Source organism: Serpula lacrymans (genome assembly GCF_000218685.1).
Source record: "Serpula lacrymans var. lacrymans S7.9 unplaced genomic scaffold SERLAscaffold_5, whole genome shotgun sequence".
In the NCBI taxonomy this organism is placed as follows: Eukaryota; Fungi; Basidiomycota; class Agaricomycetes; order Boletales; family Serpulaceae; genus Serpula; species Serpula lacrymans.
This window is the reverse complement of record NW_006763294.1, coordinates 2,025,806-2,043,920: the sequence shown is the minus strand read 5'-3', so window position 1 is coordinate 2,043,920 and position 18,115 is coordinate 2,025,806. Positions and strand designations below refer to the sequence as shown.

Sequence of the window (18,115 nt, the reverse complement as noted above, 5' to 3'; positions counted from 1 at the left end):
GGATTATATGATGCAGATGCAGGCAAGGCAGGGACAGGGACAGGGGCAAGGACAAGTGCAGGGGCAGATGCAGGGGCAAGGACAAGGGCAGAATCAGGGGATGACGCCTGGGATGGGGATGGGAGGTGCGCAGGGGATGGGCGGGCAAGGAATGGGAGGACAAAGCATGACAGGGATGGGAGGGATGGGTCAAGGACAAGCCCAGGTGGGTCACCATCTCGCTCAAATGCAAACGCAAGGGCAAGGGCATTTCTCTTTAAGTTTGGGAGCGGGTGCGGGATCGTCGTCGTCATCGTCGTCCATGCAACTACAGCCCCAGCAGTCCATGCCGCATCAGCAGCAGCAGCAGATGCAAGCAGCCATGAGCATGCGAGATGAGATGGGCATGGGCATGCAGCATATGAGAGACCAGATGGGGTCTGGAATGCAGATGCACGCTTCTCAGCATGGTCACCCGAGTCAGAATCAGCAGGGGATGGGGATGGGGATGCAACATCCCTACCCGCATAGTTCGCCGCCTCCGTCTGGCGGAGGAGCAGGCGGTACGAAGAGAAAGATGACCGACTCACCGAGGATGGGGTCGGTGGGGCCTTCGGGCGGTGGTGCGATGGGGGGTGTGACGGGGGTTATCAACCTCGGCGGTATGAATGCTATGAACCCGGGCAATATGAACGCTGCAGGGGGCCTCGGAGTCGGGCTGGGGCTCGGCGCTGGCGGGAGTATCATGGGTGGCGCTGGCGGGGGAATGATGCCGCCGCCTGTTATTCCTGGAGTAGGAGGAGTTGGGCCAGGCGGTCAGCCGGGTGGGCAGCAGGGGAGACAGCAGGTGGGTTGTTTCTTTCGTGTTTTCTTTTTCTTTTTGTCATGTCTGGGTCTCGCTCGTCCCCTTTCCCCCCTTTTATTTGTTCTCTATTATTTGAAACAAGATAAACATATATTTCTTTCTTTTCTATCGAGTTGTTGAGCTTTTGGACAATGATGTGCTGACCTTCTATCTTTTGTTTTGTATTTTTAGGGACAAAGTCCAAATATGACGATTGGACTAGGCGGGAACGTCGCTATGAATACGAGCTCTGGCGCAAGTCACATGGGAGGCGAGAGGGAAAGATCGGTGGTTAACATCTCCAATTTGTCTGGTACCGGTGGATTAGGTGTAGGTCCGGGAGGAGGAGGTCAAGGAGTTGTCAACGGTATGCCCAATATCCACATTGGCGGTATCCCCAGCACGAATGTTGGTGGCGGTGGAGCACTCCCTGGGCATACTCCCAACGCAAATAGCATTGGTAGCTTAGGCATGAATAATCCGAACGCCCTTGGCGGGATGAACCTTGGCACCGGTGCTAGTGCTGCGCTCAATCCAGGACTGATGAATAACTTCGGGAATTTGTCTGTTAATGTGGCAAGATTGACGAGTGGGCTAGGGGGAGCAGGTGGTGGAGCAGGGGGAGCAGGGGGAAGTGTAAGCGTTAATGGTGTTCCACCTGGCCCGGGCGTTGGTGGAGGGATGGGTGCAGCTCAGCCTGTATCGAGTAGTTCGAGGCCGTTTATTGGTAGGGAGGGACAGACGAAGGTGGACGGGGCAGAGGGAGCAGGTGCGGGTGCTTCACAGGGCGCTACAGGACCTAGTGGACAACCACAAGCACAGGTGCAAGGACAGCAGCTTCCGCCTCACCTTGCTTCACTGAACCCCACCGTGTCCAATGTGAGGCTCGTCCCGCGTGCCCCGACTTTGGTGAAGAAAGTGGAAGGTGAGGGCGCTACTGCTAATGGCGCGAGCGAGGTGGCTGCGGGTGCGAACGTGAACGCGAGCGATAGTTCAGCTAATGAAGATACTGCCGCTGTCGCGACGACAACAAGCACGGACGATATACCGACTGATGCGCCTGAGGCCGCTAGTGAAGGAGTGTCTTCCATCCCTACAACCGTCTACACCGACACGAACACAATCCCACCTCTTTCCTCCTTTGATCTTGACACACTAAAAGAAATCATGGCGCAGGATAATGCATACGAGGAACTTTACCGCGGGATGAAATCTCGGATGAGTGCGGAGGCGAAGAACGTCCGAGGAGCGTGGTGGGAGCGTGACTTTGTGGGTACGGGCGTTGTAGGAGCTGCTGGGGTAACAAGGAGGAGGGGGGAAGGAGGATTTGATGTCCGATATCCCAGGGCGAAGGGAGCCCCAAAAGAGAGGGGAAGGAAGCCAAGGCGAGAGGGGTTTAGGATGTAAGTTTCTTCTTGTCAATTTTTAGTGAAACGGTGAGCGTGTTGCTGATGGCGGTGGTTGCAACTTTATTGCAGACCAAGCAAGTTGTCCCCTGAAGATGCGAATCGTCCGGAACAGCTTGTACCTATTAGGCTCGAATTTGATGTGGAACATCATAAGATGCGAGATACGTTTGTGTGGAATTTGAACGGTAAGTCATCTATCTTGCCTTCTGTGTCATCCGTTCTGATACTTGGGTATGTGCAGACCCTATAGTGACACCTGAAGCATTTGCGCAGTCTATTGTGGACGACTATGCACTTGCGCCGAGTTACCATACGACCATCACAAAAGCGATACAGGACCAGCTGAGCGACTATAAGGCACATACAACGAGTTTTGATGGAGACGCGAATGAGGTGACAGAAGTGACTGATGGGGAGTTGGGCGGTGATGAGAAAGAGAGGGAAGGTACGACAGTAACGCGTGGAGGGACGGTGGGTTCCTTGAATGCGAGCGGAGAAGAGAACGGGAACGATGCTGGGAATGTGGTAGGGAGAGGGTGCTTGGACGAGGAGGAGACGCAGTGGTGGGAAGCATGGCGCAAACGTTCAAGGGCAGTTAGTTTAGGTAGGGGAGACGGTAGTAAGAAGGCAAAGAAGAGGAGAAAAGTGGGAGGAGAGGCTGCGAAGAGTGTCGATAAAAATAATGAGATGCAAAAAGATGGGGAAGGAGAGAAGGAAAATGTTGAGGAGAGACCTACTGATGTGGACGATCTCGAATGGGACGAGAGGAGCATGCATGAAGAGATGAGAATATTGATCAAGGTGCGGTGGATCTATCTAGTTTGGCTGATGTGAGATACTGATGTTTTCGATTTTCTTACGGGACGAATAGCTGGATATCATCGTTGGCACTATGAAGCTTGACGATCAGTTTGAGTGGGACCTCGACAACATAGAGGCGTCTCCGGAACAGTTCGCGGAAGTTTATGCAAAAGAGTTGGGTTTGGGTGGAGAATTCAAGTAAGTTATCTATTGTGTTCACTAGTGCATAGCCCATCTTTGCGTCTTAATAGAACCGCCATCGCCCATTGCATTCGCGAACAAGTGCAAATATACCAAAAATCACTTTTCCTCGTAGGCCATCCTTTAGATGGATCAGTTGTTCAAGATGACGACTTGCGTATGTCCTTCCTTCCGAGTCTTAACTCTGGTACACGGGCCATCGATCAGGTGCAGTCGTTTACACCCCTCCTCAACTATCTCAGCGATGGTGAGATCGAGCGAAGCGAAAGGGAACGGGAAAAAGAGCTCACCAAGCGTCGGAAGCGCAATACCCGTGGTAGGCGTGGTATTGCGCTACCTGACCGCGAGCCCATCCGGACGTACCGTACGCCTGGAGTTGGATTCCCCGAGCTGGATCCTGCGACATTGGCGCTGGCCGCAGCCGCGAATGCACCGACTTCGAGGCGTGCTGCTGCTGCCGCTGCTTCACTCACAATCGCGAACATGGTTGCATCCGAGAATGGGACGAGTATAATGCCAATGCCTGTGCAAATGTCGGTGCAGCAGACTTCGACTTCGGCGATGAGCGGGATGGCGAATGGTAAAGAGAAGAAGCCAAAGGGATTGTTCAAAGCGCCTTCGTATCCTTCGTCTGTTCTTCGCCCGCGGGCCCAGGTTACTGCTCCCATACAGTCTACTGCTGTAGATGCCTCAACTTTGCCTCCTCCCCCCGAGAACGACCCACCAGTATCATTTGCTTCCTCGGCGAGTGCTCTGCCAGTGGATAGTAGGACTGCACGGATACTTGCGGCTAGGCGAGTGAAGGAACTCGAGAGGGAGGCCAAAGAGAAAGAATATGCTGATGGACAACATGCGAATCTTATCGACGGAGTGTGGCACTGTTCAAATTGTGGTTGCCCTGAAAGTATAGCAATTGGCCGACGGAAAGGTCCTTTGGGCGATAAGTCACAGTGTGGGACCTGTGGTAAGTATATTTTACCAATATTGTCCCGCGTGTGTCACAGCTAAATGGTGATCTCAATAGGAAAATTCTGGCACAGACATCGTAGACCACGTCCTGTGGAGTATAATGCCGATGCAGAGTATCATATTAATCTTAGGCGAGAGGTTGGGACGGCTGCGACCACGAGGAGAAGGGGTCGCGCACAAAACACAAGTTTGCAGAACAATAATGATAGGCCTGATACGCCCAGCCGCTCCAGGCCAGAAGTAGAAGCCCCCTCTATGCCGCCTGCGTCCTCTAACGCGCTTCCATCGGAAGACGATAGAGCTGTTTCACCCGTCTCAGAATCCTCCAGTGGCTCTGAGCCTCCATTGGCACAGCAATTCTTAAAAGCGAACGGCGGTGGTCACGCCAGTCCCGCTCCACCTCCACAAGCATCAACGTCAGAAACCCCAACCCGCTCCCCCGCTCCCAGGCCTGCCAGCACTAGTAACAATAGCCAAGGTAACCGTTCCCCATTCCCTACCGAGCCCAGTACTGTTGCTGGAGGGACTGTTGACTCGTCTTATGTGAGCTTTGCTTGATATTGGCGCGGAAAAGTGTTTATGCTCATTACGAAGTGATATCAGACACCACCGCCTTGGCTCTCTGAGGCTATGCATGAGATGCAAAGTAGATACCCTGAAGACAAGTTTGAAGCCATCCTTCGCAAGGCAACATCTAAAACGGCACCAGAATGGAGACTCAAGTGTCTTGATTGTCCTGGCAAAGTACGTATATCGTCCTGCTATCTTGATGATCAAAAGAATTTATGCCAGATTCAGTTATACACCCCCGGTCCTGGCGAGACGCTATCTAATTATGAGGTTCATTTGAGGAACCGCCAACATCGCCAACGTGTTAACAGCCGACTAGGCTTGTCTTCGTAATATCATACTCAATAAACTTGTGCATCGTAAAATGACCTCATTTTTCTAACTTGTGCCGATTATCATGCTAACAAACTACTGTATACATTGTGCAAACGTTATCCTTGTTTATTCTCTGAATCTACATATTCTTTTGAACTTGTTGTATGTATCGTTCCGATCTATATTCTTGTAACTATCGTGCTAGGCAAATCAAATCCTATATCTGTACATGGTTTGCTTGCGGCATTTTCGCCCCTGTATTGACCCCGCTATCTCTTCCTGAGATTCTTCTTTCTTCTCCGCTACTTTGGGTCGTAAGTAGGATTAACAATACCTCAGACCCGTTCCTGTCACCAGCAGTCCTCAATATCTTGAATTTCGCCGCGTTAAGTAAGTGGCAAATAACATCCCCATGCACATTTCATACAAGATCAGTTACACAAGAGTACAAGATAGTTACGCCCTAATCCACGAGCCATTGTTCAAACTTTATATACCCGAAGAAACTCTTTGTCACCAACTAGAATCCTTATAACCGTTTAAAGAGTAATAGGGGAGCAGCCAAGGGAAATGAGCCCGTTCTAGAAGTAACGGATGGGGCATCAGAAACAGGTAGTTCCCATCAGTTGTCGGGATAAAAATGCACGTACGAAGCTGTTGTTCTCGCAGCAGACGGGCTCAGCAGTGCAGCTAGAGCTACCGATACCAATGACGGAGAGAGGGGAGCAAGTAATTCCAACAAGTCCAGTGACATCGCTCAGCACAATGCCCAAGAGACCAAGGAGCAAGGAGGCACCTGCTGAGGAGGCCTGGATATACTTTGAGTGTTGATATTTTAACAGATTGAATTGAAAAAACCTACACTCTCAACGCTATTGCAACACTGCAAGTCACCAGTGTTGCATTGACTAACAGAGGTGATAGTAGTTCCCGGTGCGGTCTAAAAGGGTCAAATAGGTCAGTGGCTAACATCCTAGCCTCATGGAACAGAGGTGTTGACTGACAGCGGTGATGGTAACAGTGGTGGTCACTGGGGGTGTGGTGGTTGCCCAAGGTGTAGCGGCCGCGAAAGCGGTCAAGGCGAAAAGTACGTAGAAGACAACGGTGGATAGACGAGAGAACATTGTTGTTGGTTGGTTAAGTAGTTGGTTGGTCAAGTTCAAGTTGAGCTATTGCAAGTTACTGGACTGAAGATAACCTACATATCTACGAGCCTTTATACATTGGGGAAGGGTCAGTGCGCAACTTAGAGAGGGCAGTGCGATTCAGGACTTACTCAGGTATGTCCTCCTTTCGGACGATACTGGTCATGCATTCATCCTGTCAGCGTCCGTGGGCACATTCGATATGTCACAAGCGTGGAGCCCCCTGAAATTGGAGGTATTTTCCTCGTCCTTCCTCCCGGGTCTGTCGGATAGCCTTCGGTCTCGACTTTGCAGCTGGGGTCGAAAAGTGAGGAGCACATGGTAGAAAGAACAGCACGGCGTACCTGGGAATAGCGATCGCAGCCTACCGATGTCAAAACCAAGAAAACAATACAACGCTTGACCCCCAGGAGATTTCCGAAATAGGAAATGAAAAGCGGGAAACCGAGACGTTGCACGACATGAGGATCGCGCCAGGTACTATGAAAAGGGGAATGACATTTTGTATGGCCGCCACTCCAGCCTTCACCATTTGCAAAGGCCAGATAGGAATTCAGCGATGACTTACCGATGTCATATGCTATTCACGGTCAGGGGAGAGAACCAGGGGGAACCAATGGAGCGAACAGAATGAAAATCTGACTGGTGACAGCTGCACAGGTGATGATGATTGATGAAAGGGTCATCACATTCCAAACACTCCACGAAACTTCGGCGAATATCACTCACACAAAGTACAGAAGCAAGCATTCCATTGATATAACTAGAGCTGGCGCGAATCCACAGAACACCACGGTTTTCAGTACATATTCTTGACATAACGATTACACGGAGGACTTGGCGAGAAGTATATCTGGCGATTAAGAGGCGAATGCATAACGGAAGGAAGGAGAGCAGTGCCAACACGAGGATCCGGATTCCAGATAGCTACAACTTGAAATAATAGCGAGATGTCGAAGTTCTAATTCGCGCGGAAACGAGGCCGAACATATGACAGAACAGCTATGTCAATGGTCGCCCGCCGATGCGAAATCAGACAGACACATCAAATGGGCCACGACAAACTGAAAAGAATGAAAAGGCGGATAAACAATGAAGGCAGGGTGGGCAACTACACAGACAGCGGAAGACATACTTGCCGTAGATGAGCATGGAATGCAAAGATGATGACACACATACGTACTTAGGTCCCAGTCTGACAGAGTGGAGATACTAGGTGTATACAGATATGCAATCCGTGGTGCATACACCCTGCCTGGTCATCGGACAAGCACACCAAGGAAAACAGCGTTTCTCCTGCAATTTTTAAATATAGAAGACAAGATTAACGGGTACCTGGATTGCCTCGAGCAGGCGCAGACCTATCGAGGATATCTGACAGTTTCGTGGGGTTTCGTGTTCTAACTGTCCCACCGTTGCCAAAGAAAATATCAAGGGTAGAGATTGTATCAATCTTCTCTGCCCAAATTTACCTGAATGAAGGCATGCCGCCTGGAATATAGTTCACCCGCTTGGTGGTATGCTACATTAACGTTAGACATAGTGAAATGTGCCTTGCCCCGGTCCTTTTATCCACGCTTGGCTCCGCGGACCTATATTCCAATGTCAGGATATCGAGGAATGCCGGAAAACGGTTGCGGCCATTTGATCATCTTGTACCCAATGGTGGTGGCCAGAGTACCGGATGGCCTGGCCCATTCTGAGGATCCACACGACAACATTGAGATTCATGCGACAACCCCGGTGTTTTCCTAAGGCAGTTCGAATTCGGCCCATCTGAGAATAGTTCAGACTAGAATCAGCTCCCAGTGCTTGTTCCAAAACGAAGAAAAGAAAATGTAGCGTCACGGTCAGGCTGGGCGATAGTAAGCAAGGGCCCGTGTTAATTTGAACGCGACGGCCAAACATAACATCATTGACTGTGACTACGACGCTCGCTAGAGATCATCGAGGTTGGCTGGAAGTAATCAAAATCTGCCAATCCGGTTCATGCTGATTCCCAGTTCAAAGCCATTGTGTTTTCCACGAACTGTAGTTTGTCAGTGTCAATGTCACCAGCAGTTATGGCATCATGATGGTAAGGCTCGGGAAACGCCATTTCAAGTCTCGAGTTTCGCTTTTAGGCTCAACGCTACCTGAGCTGGTCCCGTACTATTTCCTATCACCATTCCATATCTTAGGTACCGGCAATGTTCACGACTTCAATCGCACAGTAATGCCTTACATATCGTCACAAATCTTTATAATTCTATGATACCGCAGCACCAAAAACAGTTACATCCGAACCCAACAGTGAAACCCAACAAGAGAAAGATCAAGGAACTACCAAATTTGTTTAAGAGCATACAGATATTTGCCTAGTCTCAAGCTTCGACACCGAAAGCGTGTCATTGCTGCTGCTCACAGGGTGATCGGGGAGCAGCCGAGGGAGATCAAGCCATTCTGGAAATAGCGCGTAGGATGTCAGAAATTGACCGACCCTTCAAATTTCAGAGGTAAAGATTTCACGTACGAAGGTATTGTTCTCGCAACAGACCGGCTCAGCGGTGCAGCTAGAACTACCGAGACCAATGATGGAGAGCGGGGAGCAAGTAATGCCGACAAGCCCAGTGATATCGCCCAGAACAATGCCTAAGAGACCGAGGAGGTCTGCCACGCCTGACGAACTGGCCTGCAAACATTTTCAGTATTCATGTGGGTTTTGTTTGACAACTTTGGAAAAGAGACTGACACTTTCGACGCTGTTGCAGCACTGCAAGTCACCCGTGTTGCATTGACTAACAGTGGTGACAGTACTTCCCGGTGCGGTCTAGAAGGGTCGCGATGCAAACAAATAGGTCAGTGGCTAACATCCAAGCCTCGTACAACAGAGACATTGACTTACAGCGGTGACGGTGACAGTGGTGGTCACTGGGGATGTGGCTGCCACGAAAGCAGTCAAGGTAAAGAGGACGTAAAGGAAAACGGTGGAGAGACGAGAGAACATCTTGTAAGATATAGAAGCTGAACTACTGTGTGTTGTTCGACTGGAGAGACTGGAGAGAACCTACATCAGTAGGCTCCCTTTTATACCACGAATAATGGTCAGTGCGCAGGACAGAGGACGAGGCGATGCATTACCTCTTCAAAAAAAAAGTCTTCCCTTTCAGGTTCAAGACTAGTGTTGAATTGTTGTGCCACTATGTCTGGCTTGCAAAGGAGAGATATTACGGGAAGTGGATCCCCCTGAGTCCGAGATCGAGTCACGAAGACTTTGTCATCGTGCGTCTGTCGAACAGCCTAAGGTCTGGACCTTGGTGTGGAAGCCAATGGACACCAGAGACCACATGTCAAAAACCAGACATTGACATACCTGGGAATGGTAAATTTCGCCTACTGATGCCATTAGGCCAGGTACTTCGCAGACGTAAGTTCCAAGAAAAAAAGGAGAGGTGCAGGAAAGGATATATGTACACTGCCCAGGCGAAGATCGCGGGTTGTTCTGCGTATGTCCCGTATCACGATACACAGGACTAACGAGAAGTGGTGAACTGTGAATTACCAATGCCAGAGAAACAGTAAGCCAATATACTTCACGGCCAGGGGACGAAAAACCAGCATGATAATACGAGGACCAAGGGTGCATTAATTATGATATTCACGTACACATCGGCATCAGACCATGACTTGACAATTCCAGCCTGTGAGATAATGTAGCTCTTTTAGCACTGCTTCATGCTTCCAATAGATGGTAACTCCATGACTTACAACAACTTCTAGATAGCTAGAGACGGCAAGTACATCGAAATGCAAGTAGGCGCTAGCGGTGAAGACCATAATTGGATCAATGTCAGGAAAGAAATTCTACTCCTTACGGGTGCCTTTGCTGGGGCTGGAGTAAACCTGAACAGCAATCGGCGTCTACCGATGTCAATCAAGCGGAGAATTGCCAATAAGCCATGAATCTCGGAGACTAGATGTAGTAATGGACAACAGGGAACGAGACAGCGGACCAAAGGGTATGTGGGACAGGCCATGATTGGCTGTACGGAGTATACGGGTATGGTTCTGACCATGAGTAGGGAGCTCTATTTCATAACATGGAATTGAGGGTATAATATTAGATACTTAAACGCTCAGAATGTGCAGGATTTTTGAAATTCCTGAACAAACGGTCGATCCTGCTCATCGAGTTGGAAGCTTAGACTTCACGATGAGATATTTACCAGTGCAAGAAAGAAGAATAAATCCTAGATGATATATAGCGAATGAGCTGCGAGGAGATCATAATAGAATGGTACCGGACACCACTGAACACAGACTTCAAGTCAACGCAACTGGTCCGACGGGCCCGCAAAATATCCCACCATTGGCAAAAAGGAACATCAAGTTTTTCCATTGACCTTTTCTCAGCTACTGTTTAGGCTTACAGTGTCTGTTGTATAAGAAGGCCGCTCACCCATGTGCAATGGTGTTCTTCGTTGTTCCACAGCGGAGTGGCTTGTCGCGTTAACAGAGCGCCTGTACCTTAAGTTTCCCGCCAATCATATCGATGGCTAAATCGAAACTGCGGCAATTATCTGCAAGACTGGCCTGTCATGGAGCTGTGAGAATTCCGATGTCATGTACTGGACGAGTGCCGGCAACTTCATGTCACTTGACCTGTCGACAGTCAAAGATGGGATGAATGCACTCGTTCTGGAACACATAGCATTGTAAAGGCCAATCACCAGGGACCCTGAGTTGCGGATTCCGTCGGTGATAGCATCCACAGAACCTGCTGGCTCCCGCATTTTCTTTCCTAAAGCAGTGAATGGAAATACGACGTGAATTTGCAAGTCCTATTGCAAAGGAAAGTATTACTTTTACCTTGAGTTATGTTTTGCTTGTTATTGCCATACAAATTTATATGACAAGGCAGAACAAGAGGAGTGTGCAAAATATAGCGCACGTATGATATCTGAGAAGAATATGCGGGTAGATCTAACCCTTGTTCTATAGATGCATGCGCTCCGTGATAAGCAATTTTCTCGAGCTTTCCGAGTTCTAACTTCATTCCGATTGTTCGTTCTGATAGTGAAGATACTATTATGGTTATCGCTTTTATAACGTGTAGCAAAGTAGCTCCCTAGTGGAAGTTGCAAAACGATGCGCCCAGTCGTAGTAATGCACGAAGAGTCACAGTTCCAGATGGTTATTGCTTTTTGCTATCGAAAAACAATTCTTCTTCAGTGGGGCGTGCTACAACGCTTTGAGTAACACAAGAGCGGCCACTGGTTTCAAAAGGCGATATCGGTGATGCACAAAGATTCAAAAAGCCAGCTTGAAAAACGACAGACCGCAAAAGAATAGCTCAATTGCAAGAGTATATAATAATATCTCACGCTTCTTAACTTGGTTTTCACGCGCGCTGAGACTTGTTCTTGAATGTTGACCACTTCAACTAATACCGCTGCAAATGCCTCCTTCTAAACCTGTTCGAGGAGGCCCAAACCCATTTTTCTTCTTTGGTTTATCATTTGTATCTTTTGGTGTTTTCTACTACATAACATCAAATCGAGAAACTACCTATCCAGCCTCCAAGCAGCCCCGTCAACAAGATAGTCCTTTGATTCCGCCACGACACAAGGACTCATGATTTCATTTTGCTCCGTCACGGATTTTTTATCCTGCTCGACAAGGTCCAAGCCGAAAATGCCATACCCAAATTAAACTCTATGCACCCAACAGTCGTTGAAGGTATAGTAAGGTCAACATTTACCGATCTCTACTGTCCTGATTATTGTTCTACACGTAAGTGTACCTACCAGGCGATGTACCCTGTTGCGCCTCGTCTGTGGATATGCTTTATTCGTAATAATGAAGGAGGTGTCATGGTCAATTGGGTATTGTTAGCGGCGAATTCCGATCTAGACATGGATACTGTAAGCAATGTGCCAGAATTCGAGGCCCCCTACCTGTTGTTACCGTGCAATCTGTTTATCGATGCTCTTGGATAAGAAGCTCCCATCATACCTACAAAACTTACATATGTGAACTTTAGCACAGATGGAAGGCTTCTGTGGTGAGGTCCTCAAATCGCTTCATCCTGACACTGATGCAGTCCAAGGGTTCACTGGCAAAGTACCCTTGGAGTATAGTCCTGAACGGGTAAATCAGATTTCTGGAAGGTGCACTGTATATCGCCTGGCAACGATTGATTTGGTTGGTATCATTACTTTATTGCTTTCTCTATGAGTACCCGAAGGGGGTCTGACTCTTGCAAAGCTTTACTGATATTGACCATTATATCAATGATACTCTGCTTGCTTAAGTACAGTACTAGTTGGGCGTGGACTAAACACCATAAATATGGTTTCGATCAGATTACGGACAGCGTTCTCCACATGCGCATTTTCTGTAAACATGCACGTGTGAGTATTTCGTTGTCAGTTACATATAATGAAGCATCTGGTTACGAGTTTTACAACACTCAACGTTCAACTCATTGCTAAAGTCTTGTCTCTTACTTATATCCTCCTAGAATCCTGTTACTATATCACTTAAACACTAAGATTCGTATATACTAGTATGGACTGTTGTGATCTTGTCTGCAGTCTCATGACTTGTTGCTGTAAGTGCTTTCTCGCGAATTACCTGCCGAATCATTCTTACCATGGTTAACCTCCATAAAGGTTTCTGTTCTGCGCTTTGTGGATCATCTTGTAAGTACAACAAGAATCTGTGAACCAGTAGCTTTCAAATTTTCGACATTGAGTGTGTTGTCTCAAATTCTCCTAGCACCGTCGGGAACGCCTGCATGCAGCTGTTGCTCGAATAATGATGAGGAAGAGGACATACGCTACCCAGAGTTTGTCCAGACGCAACCAGCTTCTCGCGAGCCACTTCAGTTGAATGATCCCACCAATGCGAACCGGAGAAGCGATGGTGTTGGCCGAATGGAGGGACAACATCAGCAAGGAGGTATAGCGAGATGATTCAGGGAGGTTGCTTGCTAGGTACTGGATATCATTCAGCAACTTCAATTTTAGTTAGTTATGGTCTTATTGCGTGGATTTATAGGGTCGAATATATGTAACTGGACTTCTGGAAATGAGAACAATGCATCGAACATTTGCTGAGGGGCAGGTATTGAGGCAACACAACTGTAGCGAATGAGCGCGAGTAAGGAAGAGTCGAATGGTTGGTCGTCGCAAAATTACAAGCTGCAAAATATATTTCATACTGTAATGACTGTCAAATGACGCGTGAGATTTACCAGATTTACCAGAGCTAAAGACTAACCAATTGCCTACAGTGCTTTTACACCCATCCCATCTCTTCCCCAGCCAATTATAACACGCACGAAGTCAATCACTGTTGAGCGCTCCCATTTCCAGCCAAGTGTCGCGCATTTACAGCAACGAAGTGGTATGCAACAACTGTGACCATAGCGAGAGCACCAAGGTAGTTGGCGAGGTTGTAGAGGGTTTGATGAGACATCATTTTGAATTTAGCGAGCGTGCAAGTTGACTGTATAACTGGACTGGCATTAACATAAAAGCTACAATATTTGCTGTGAGACACGTACCTAGTGTGGTGGTTCAGATTTATGGTGTGCTCGTATGCAGCCGTCGTGGCCTTATTTGGTTTCTGTTTGTCCAGTCCCGGGAAAGCTCGGGCTTGCACCAAAAACCATCCTCCAACTTTTGTCTGTCTTATTCCTGGTTTCATAGACACACCTCACAAAGCGTAGCCCATCATGAAGCCTACAAATGTGCTTTCCAGTGATATGCCAGGCCGTATGTAATATATCTATCTGGCATCCTGACCTACATTAACACGTCTTTAATCTGGTGGTTCATTCCTTTGACTAATTTTTAGCCAAAGTATACGTGAGTTCACATCCAGAACGCTAGCGTACGTCGAATGCTGAATCTCGTGAGGATAGAATCCATGGTGGGGCGATACGAGTAACATGAAGATGAAAGGTGTTACCACCTACAGTGCGTGCTCCGCCCTTCGGATTTTTTTATTGCAGATTATTGAAGGTCTCGCGCGTCATTTTTACTCTCAACTCGTTCCGCAAAATTTCCCCGTCAACGCTGTGGATTCTTGGTGCTATATGATACCTTGAACTGTGTACCACGACTTACTCGCGCCGATCAATATCCACCAGGTCTCTCACCTTTTAGGCAACGCGCGACCAAGAACATGTTCAGTGGATGGCTATTCAATGGTTACAAGCGTCTTGCTAGCCAGATGCCATACTGGATTGTCCCATTTGCAGCTGGTAAGTCACCCAGCGGTATAATATCACATGTCCCTGTACTGAGCACCTCTTGTAGGATATGGCATATACAGTTGGGCAAAAAGCCGTGACGCATGGAACAATAGCAAGGCAGGACACGTCGCACTGCATGGATCGCATTGATTGCAGCATGTATGACTGACTGTAGAAATTGTGCTGGTTATAGAATTTGTTGGTGCCTATGGTATCCAATTTTAATGGATGCATTTTCTGTGCAGTTTTGAACGTCATTGTAAGATGACAGTTAATACAGCCTTTTTTCTCTGCCATCATTTACCGCACATAGCATGATGTTTCTCTGTACCTTGGTTCTTTGAGCTGGAACCGGACGGATGACATCAGGTTTGTGGTGCATAGTAAGTGTTCGCCATTTTTCGATCAAGTGGGTTGGGGCGGTTTCGGACGTCTAGAGCGGTCCCAAACGACGCATGGAGCTACCTCTCAATCAGCAGATAGCTGGGGATGTGTCTCGCCGCATAGGTATCTGCGGTGCACATCAAGTATACGAGTAACCAGGCGTCGACATCCTTGCACTGCCCGTAAACCTGTTGTTTTATGTCAGTCTATGACTGATGATACGCTGATGAAGCCTCATTCAGCGACTTATCTGCACCAGTGAATTTGTTGTATTCGAGGGACTCACGAACTATGCTCTAAGCTTGGGTTTAATTCGAGTGCCTAGCCACCGGTCAGATTTCAGTATCCTCAAACTGTGCACTATTTCACTGGCCAGTGTATCTCTATCTGAGTGCTCATTACTTTTACTGATGGTCATGGCGTGTTTTTACTAAAGGACGCCCTACCACCATCGGCGTCGTGCAGTTCACCGTAGTCTGCTCTGAGGCTCGTTCTTTCAAAAGTTTTTGAGTGTTCCACTCTCATTCCACTGGGAGACCGCACAGCAAATCCGGGGTTTGATGTGAAACGAGATTAGTGTCGTTGCCGCTGCTCTAGTAAGTGGTGTTATCTTAGACCATATATTGGTAAATACTGACGGGTGGCTGTAACGTTTCAAGCTAACCACGAAGAGGAGTATGCAAACATCACGTATGTCAATGCCCCTGACAATAGTGGCGGCTTGAAACTTACAGCGGAACAGTTCCTGTGGTAGGTGGCGGTACCTGCAAAAGCTGGCACTGACGGGAGAAACGATGACGTGCCTGGGACGGTGATGTTACTATAGAGTAAAGATATGAGCATGGTTGTGGTTGTTGGCATATCCCGCGGGATGTGAGTATGATATCTAATAAGTTTTTTCAAGCAATGTATCATTGATTTCCATACTATACAGAGATTGAATGTGACTGGGAAATCATTTCCCACTATATTCGGCACCGCGTCCTCTCCTTTATTGTGAATTCATGCTAATCTTACCCTCTTCAAAAGTTTCTTTTGCCTATTAATTCCATCAGAAACTCGTACTTCATGTCATGTGCACGAACGATACCACTTACCTTGCTCAAAAAGGCATCATCCGTCAAAACACGCATACCTACCGCTGTTAGTGCTTTGGAAACGACCAAACACGCATTATGCGATACTTCTGTTCGTGCAGCGTCCGTAAAAGCAGGAGTATGATTACCGCCATCGGGTACTGTTGGAATAGCTGTTGTCAAGAATAAATTGAGGACGACCGCCATAGTGAGTTCACAGCTGATGCTAAGTGGAGGAGTCATACGAACAAAATCCCGGGTGAAGAGACGGAAGAGCTAGTAGAAGTGCGGGTGTGTCATTTCCGATGAAATAAACGATTATTCTGACCAGAGCGTACCGTAAGTAATGTCACCCTACATTTTGAATGTTAAATTAATATTCAGTAGGTCGTAAGAGGTACTGCTCAAAGCTCACGAAGTCGGTCGATGCGCTGTGAATACCCCACTCATAATCTATGGCGCCATAACGCTTGCGCGTAACGTCAGCCAGTTCATCGCCTGCGTTTGATAAGTTGAACTAGTGAGTAAAGCTGTGGAGAGGATTTCGGTGTTCCTCACCAAGAGCTTTATTCTGTCGGATGTCACTACAACCCAGTAATGTATCGATCTTGACCGAGCAACCCGTCGCGATTGCTGCTGCTCTATTTTACCCGTTATGGAAATTTTGTTAATATTTGTATATTTCATGCAGAGCTATCGAGGTGATGGGTATCGGGGAAATGAGTATCGACGCTCACTCAAAGCAGGCAATCACACGCTTCGTCGTTTCTTGTGCCTCGGTGGTCGTGGGTGCGCGGACATACCAACTACACGATCATTATCATTTATCGAAAGACGTGGAAGGAGACACGACACTGCGATATGTACGTACGACATCTTAGAATTATCTGGAATGACTAAAAAAAACGCATATCAGCCAAGGCGAAATGGGGTCTAAGTGATCTAAAAACATACTGTTGACAGCCCAATCTTTGCCTTTGTCAAAGATTCCATGGACACGATGTGTCGGTTTGATCTGTTGTCGCAGAAGAGCTATGTTGTTGTATGCCGAGACTGCTGCATCTTGTGCATTTTTTCCTTCCCAGGGGCTTAAGGCTGCGTGTGCCCTAAAGCGCGGTCCTATGTCAAGATACGAGGGCACGAATCACGAGGAAGACTTGCGTGTGTCCACTAAATTCAACCTCTACGCGGGACAAAGCCAGACTACTGCTGAGACTGATCGAATGACGAGGCCCTGGGGCAGGATGGCACCTATTTGCAGTATCATTGAATTACTACGCACTCCCTGGAGTAAGTTTCCGAAACGAACATGAGACAGACGTCCATCTCCTCATAAGCCCCCTTTTCTAGAAGCATATTTTTCCCAAAACCGCCTTCTTCCCCTACAGAAGTCCGCCAGAAACCTATAAGCTTTTCGAATCGGCATAGAGCACTTAGCATGATACGCACCAGGGGTACCCAGTAATACAATCTTGCCACTGATACCAAGTTGCTGGAGGGCTGCCTTTGCACCACATGCAACAGCGACTCCGGCAATTCCAATCAGGTTGTGCCCACAGGCATGCCCGATACCTGGGAGTGCATCTACTTCAGAATTAATACCCAATACACGACCGCCTTGCCCATGGGTATAAGTTGCAACCCATGCAGTAGGAAGATGGAAGTTTCTGGTAACAACGAAACCCATCTTCTCCATGAACCCAGTGTATGCGTCGTGAGCATATCTACCAAGCGAATTTGCAACGGGATTAGTACTGGAGTGGGTTTGAATGAAGTAAAGATGAGACGTACTTTTCCTCAAATTTGATCTCAGGATGGTCTGGGAGGTGTACCCAGTAATTGGTTGATCGAGGTTACCCTAGGACAGTCAAACTTACCATGTATGTCGAGACTGAGGTTTCTAAGATCTTCACTCATTCCATCTATCGTAGCCTCGACTATCTTGAGGATATCAGGTCTGTATACATCTCCCTTCTCCAGAGGAGGCCTGACCAATGGATCATCTTCTGGTCGCCAGATAATGGAAGTATCAAGGGCCATGATTTTCGAATCGATGTAGTGAATGATAGCCTTCTTGATTCTAGGAATAACCCGCAAATGTCCCAGTCCTACCTTGCTAGTTTAATCGGGGCAGGCTTCGAGATTATCATCGTGAGCGTTAAGTGAATACATAGTGGTTA

At 47.8% G+C, this 18,115-nt stretch overlaps 9 protein-coding genes across 9 annotated transcripts; 2 read left to right on the top strand and 7 right to left on the bottom strand.

Annotated features, from left to right (window-relative positions):
• Positions 1 to 5,459: 5,459 nt before the first annotated feature.
• Positions 5,460 to 6,277, bottom strand: slh7 (hydrophobin; the record flags this gene model as incomplete). The annotated part of the gene is made up of 4 exons (XM_007316815.1): positions 5,460 to 5,669; positions 5,739 to 5,897; positions 5,951 to 6,028; positions 6,093 to 6,277. The coding sequence occupies 4 exons, from the start codon at positions 6,210 to 6,212 to the stop codon at positions 5,628 to 5,630; spliced, it is 399 nt and encodes a 132-aa protein (XP_007316877.1).
• A 1,560-nt stretch (positions 6,278 to 7,837) lies between these two features.
• SERLADRAFT_464031 (uncharacterized protein) lies at positions 7,838 to 8,157 on the bottom strand (the record flags this gene model as incomplete). Its single annotated transcript, XM_007316814.1, has 1 exon — positions 7,838 to 8,157. One exon carries the CDS (start codon positions 8,139 to 8,141, stop codon positions 7,839 to 7,841), a length of 303 nt encoding a protein of 100 aa, XP_007316876.1.
• A 307-nt stretch (positions 8,158 to 8,464) lies between these two features.
• slh6 (hydrophobin) lies at positions 8,465 to 9,296 on the bottom strand (the record flags this gene model as incomplete). Its single annotated transcript, XM_007317140.1, has 4 exons — positions 8,465 to 8,675; positions 8,746 to 8,904; positions 8,965 to 9,042; positions 9,118 to 9,296. 4 exons carry the CDS (start codon positions 9,217 to 9,219, stop codon positions 8,634 to 8,636), a joined length of 381 nt encoding a protein of 126 aa, XP_007317202.1.
• Positions 9,270 to 10,058, bottom strand: SERLADRAFT_491499 (uncharacterized protein; the record flags this gene model as incomplete). Its single annotated transcript, XM_007317141.1, has 4 exons — positions 9,270 to 9,296; positions 9,354 to 9,763; positions 9,828 to 9,913; positions 9,981 to 10,058. 3 exons carry the CDS (start codon positions 10,047 to 10,049, stop codon positions 9,490 to 9,492), a joined length of 429 nt encoding a protein of 142 aa, XP_007317203.1.
• Positions 10,059 to 11,615: 1,557 nt separating this feature from the next.
• Positions 11,616 to 12,254, top strand: SERLADRAFT_464027 (uncharacterized protein; the record flags this gene model as incomplete). Its single annotated transcript, XM_007316813.1, has 2 exons — positions 11,616 to 11,951; positions 12,011 to 12,254. One exon carries the CDS (start codon positions 12,026 to 12,028, stop codon positions 12,209 to 12,211), a length of 186 nt encoding a protein of 61 aa, XP_007316875.1.
• Positions 12,255 to 13,268: 1,014 nt separating this feature from the next.
• On the bottom strand, positions 13,269 to 13,694 carry SERLADRAFT_464026 (uncharacterized protein; the record flags this gene model as incomplete). Its single annotated transcript, XM_007316812.1, has 3 exons — positions 13,269 to 13,417; positions 13,471 to 13,529; positions 13,570 to 13,694. 3 exons carry the CDS (start codon positions 13,692 to 13,694, stop codon positions 13,269 to 13,271), a joined length of 333 nt encoding a protein of 110 aa, XP_007316874.1.
• Positions 13,695 to 13,877: 183 nt separating this feature from the next.
• QCR8 (subunit 8 of ubiquinol cytochrome-c reductase complex, QCR8) lies at positions 13,878 to 14,763 on the top strand (the record flags this gene model as incomplete). Its single annotated transcript, XM_007316811.1, has 5 exons — positions 13,878 to 13,993; positions 14,076 to 14,086; positions 14,143 to 14,197; positions 14,371 to 14,484; positions 14,540 to 14,763. The coding sequence occupies 5 exons, from the start codon at positions 13,954 to 13,956 to the stop codon at positions 14,623 to 14,625; spliced, it is 306 nt and encodes a 101-aa protein (XP_007316873.1).
• Positions 14,764 to 15,267: 504 nt separating this feature from the next.
• On the bottom strand, positions 15,268 to 15,868 carry SERLADRAFT_385676 (uncharacterized protein; the record flags this gene model as incomplete). The annotated part of the gene is made up of 4 exons (XM_007316810.1): positions 15,268 to 15,455; positions 15,519 to 15,551; positions 15,602 to 15,732; positions 15,794 to 15,868. The coding sequence occupies 3 exons, from the start codon at positions 15,700 to 15,702 to the stop codon at positions 15,356 to 15,358; spliced, it is 234 nt and encodes a 77-aa protein (XP_007316872.1).
• Positions 15,851 to 17,975, bottom strand: SERLADRAFT_436510 (uncharacterized protein; the record flags this gene model as incomplete). The annotated part of the gene is made up of 14 exons (XM_007316809.1): positions 15,851 to 15,898; positions 15,957 to 16,108; positions 16,185 to 16,211; positions 16,274 to 16,289; positions 16,351 to 16,433; positions 16,494 to 16,576; positions 16,673 to 16,741; positions 16,807 to 16,831; positions 16,890 to 17,054; positions 17,107 to 17,186; positions 17,245 to 17,317; positions 17,385 to 17,659; positions 17,727 to 17,754; positions 17,813 to 17,975. The coding sequence occupies 14 exons, from the start codon at positions 17,973 to 17,975 to the stop codon at positions 15,851 to 15,853; spliced, it is 1,287 nt and encodes a 428-aa protein (XP_007316871.1).
• Between the last annotated feature and the right edge of the window lie 140 nt (positions 17,976 to 18,115).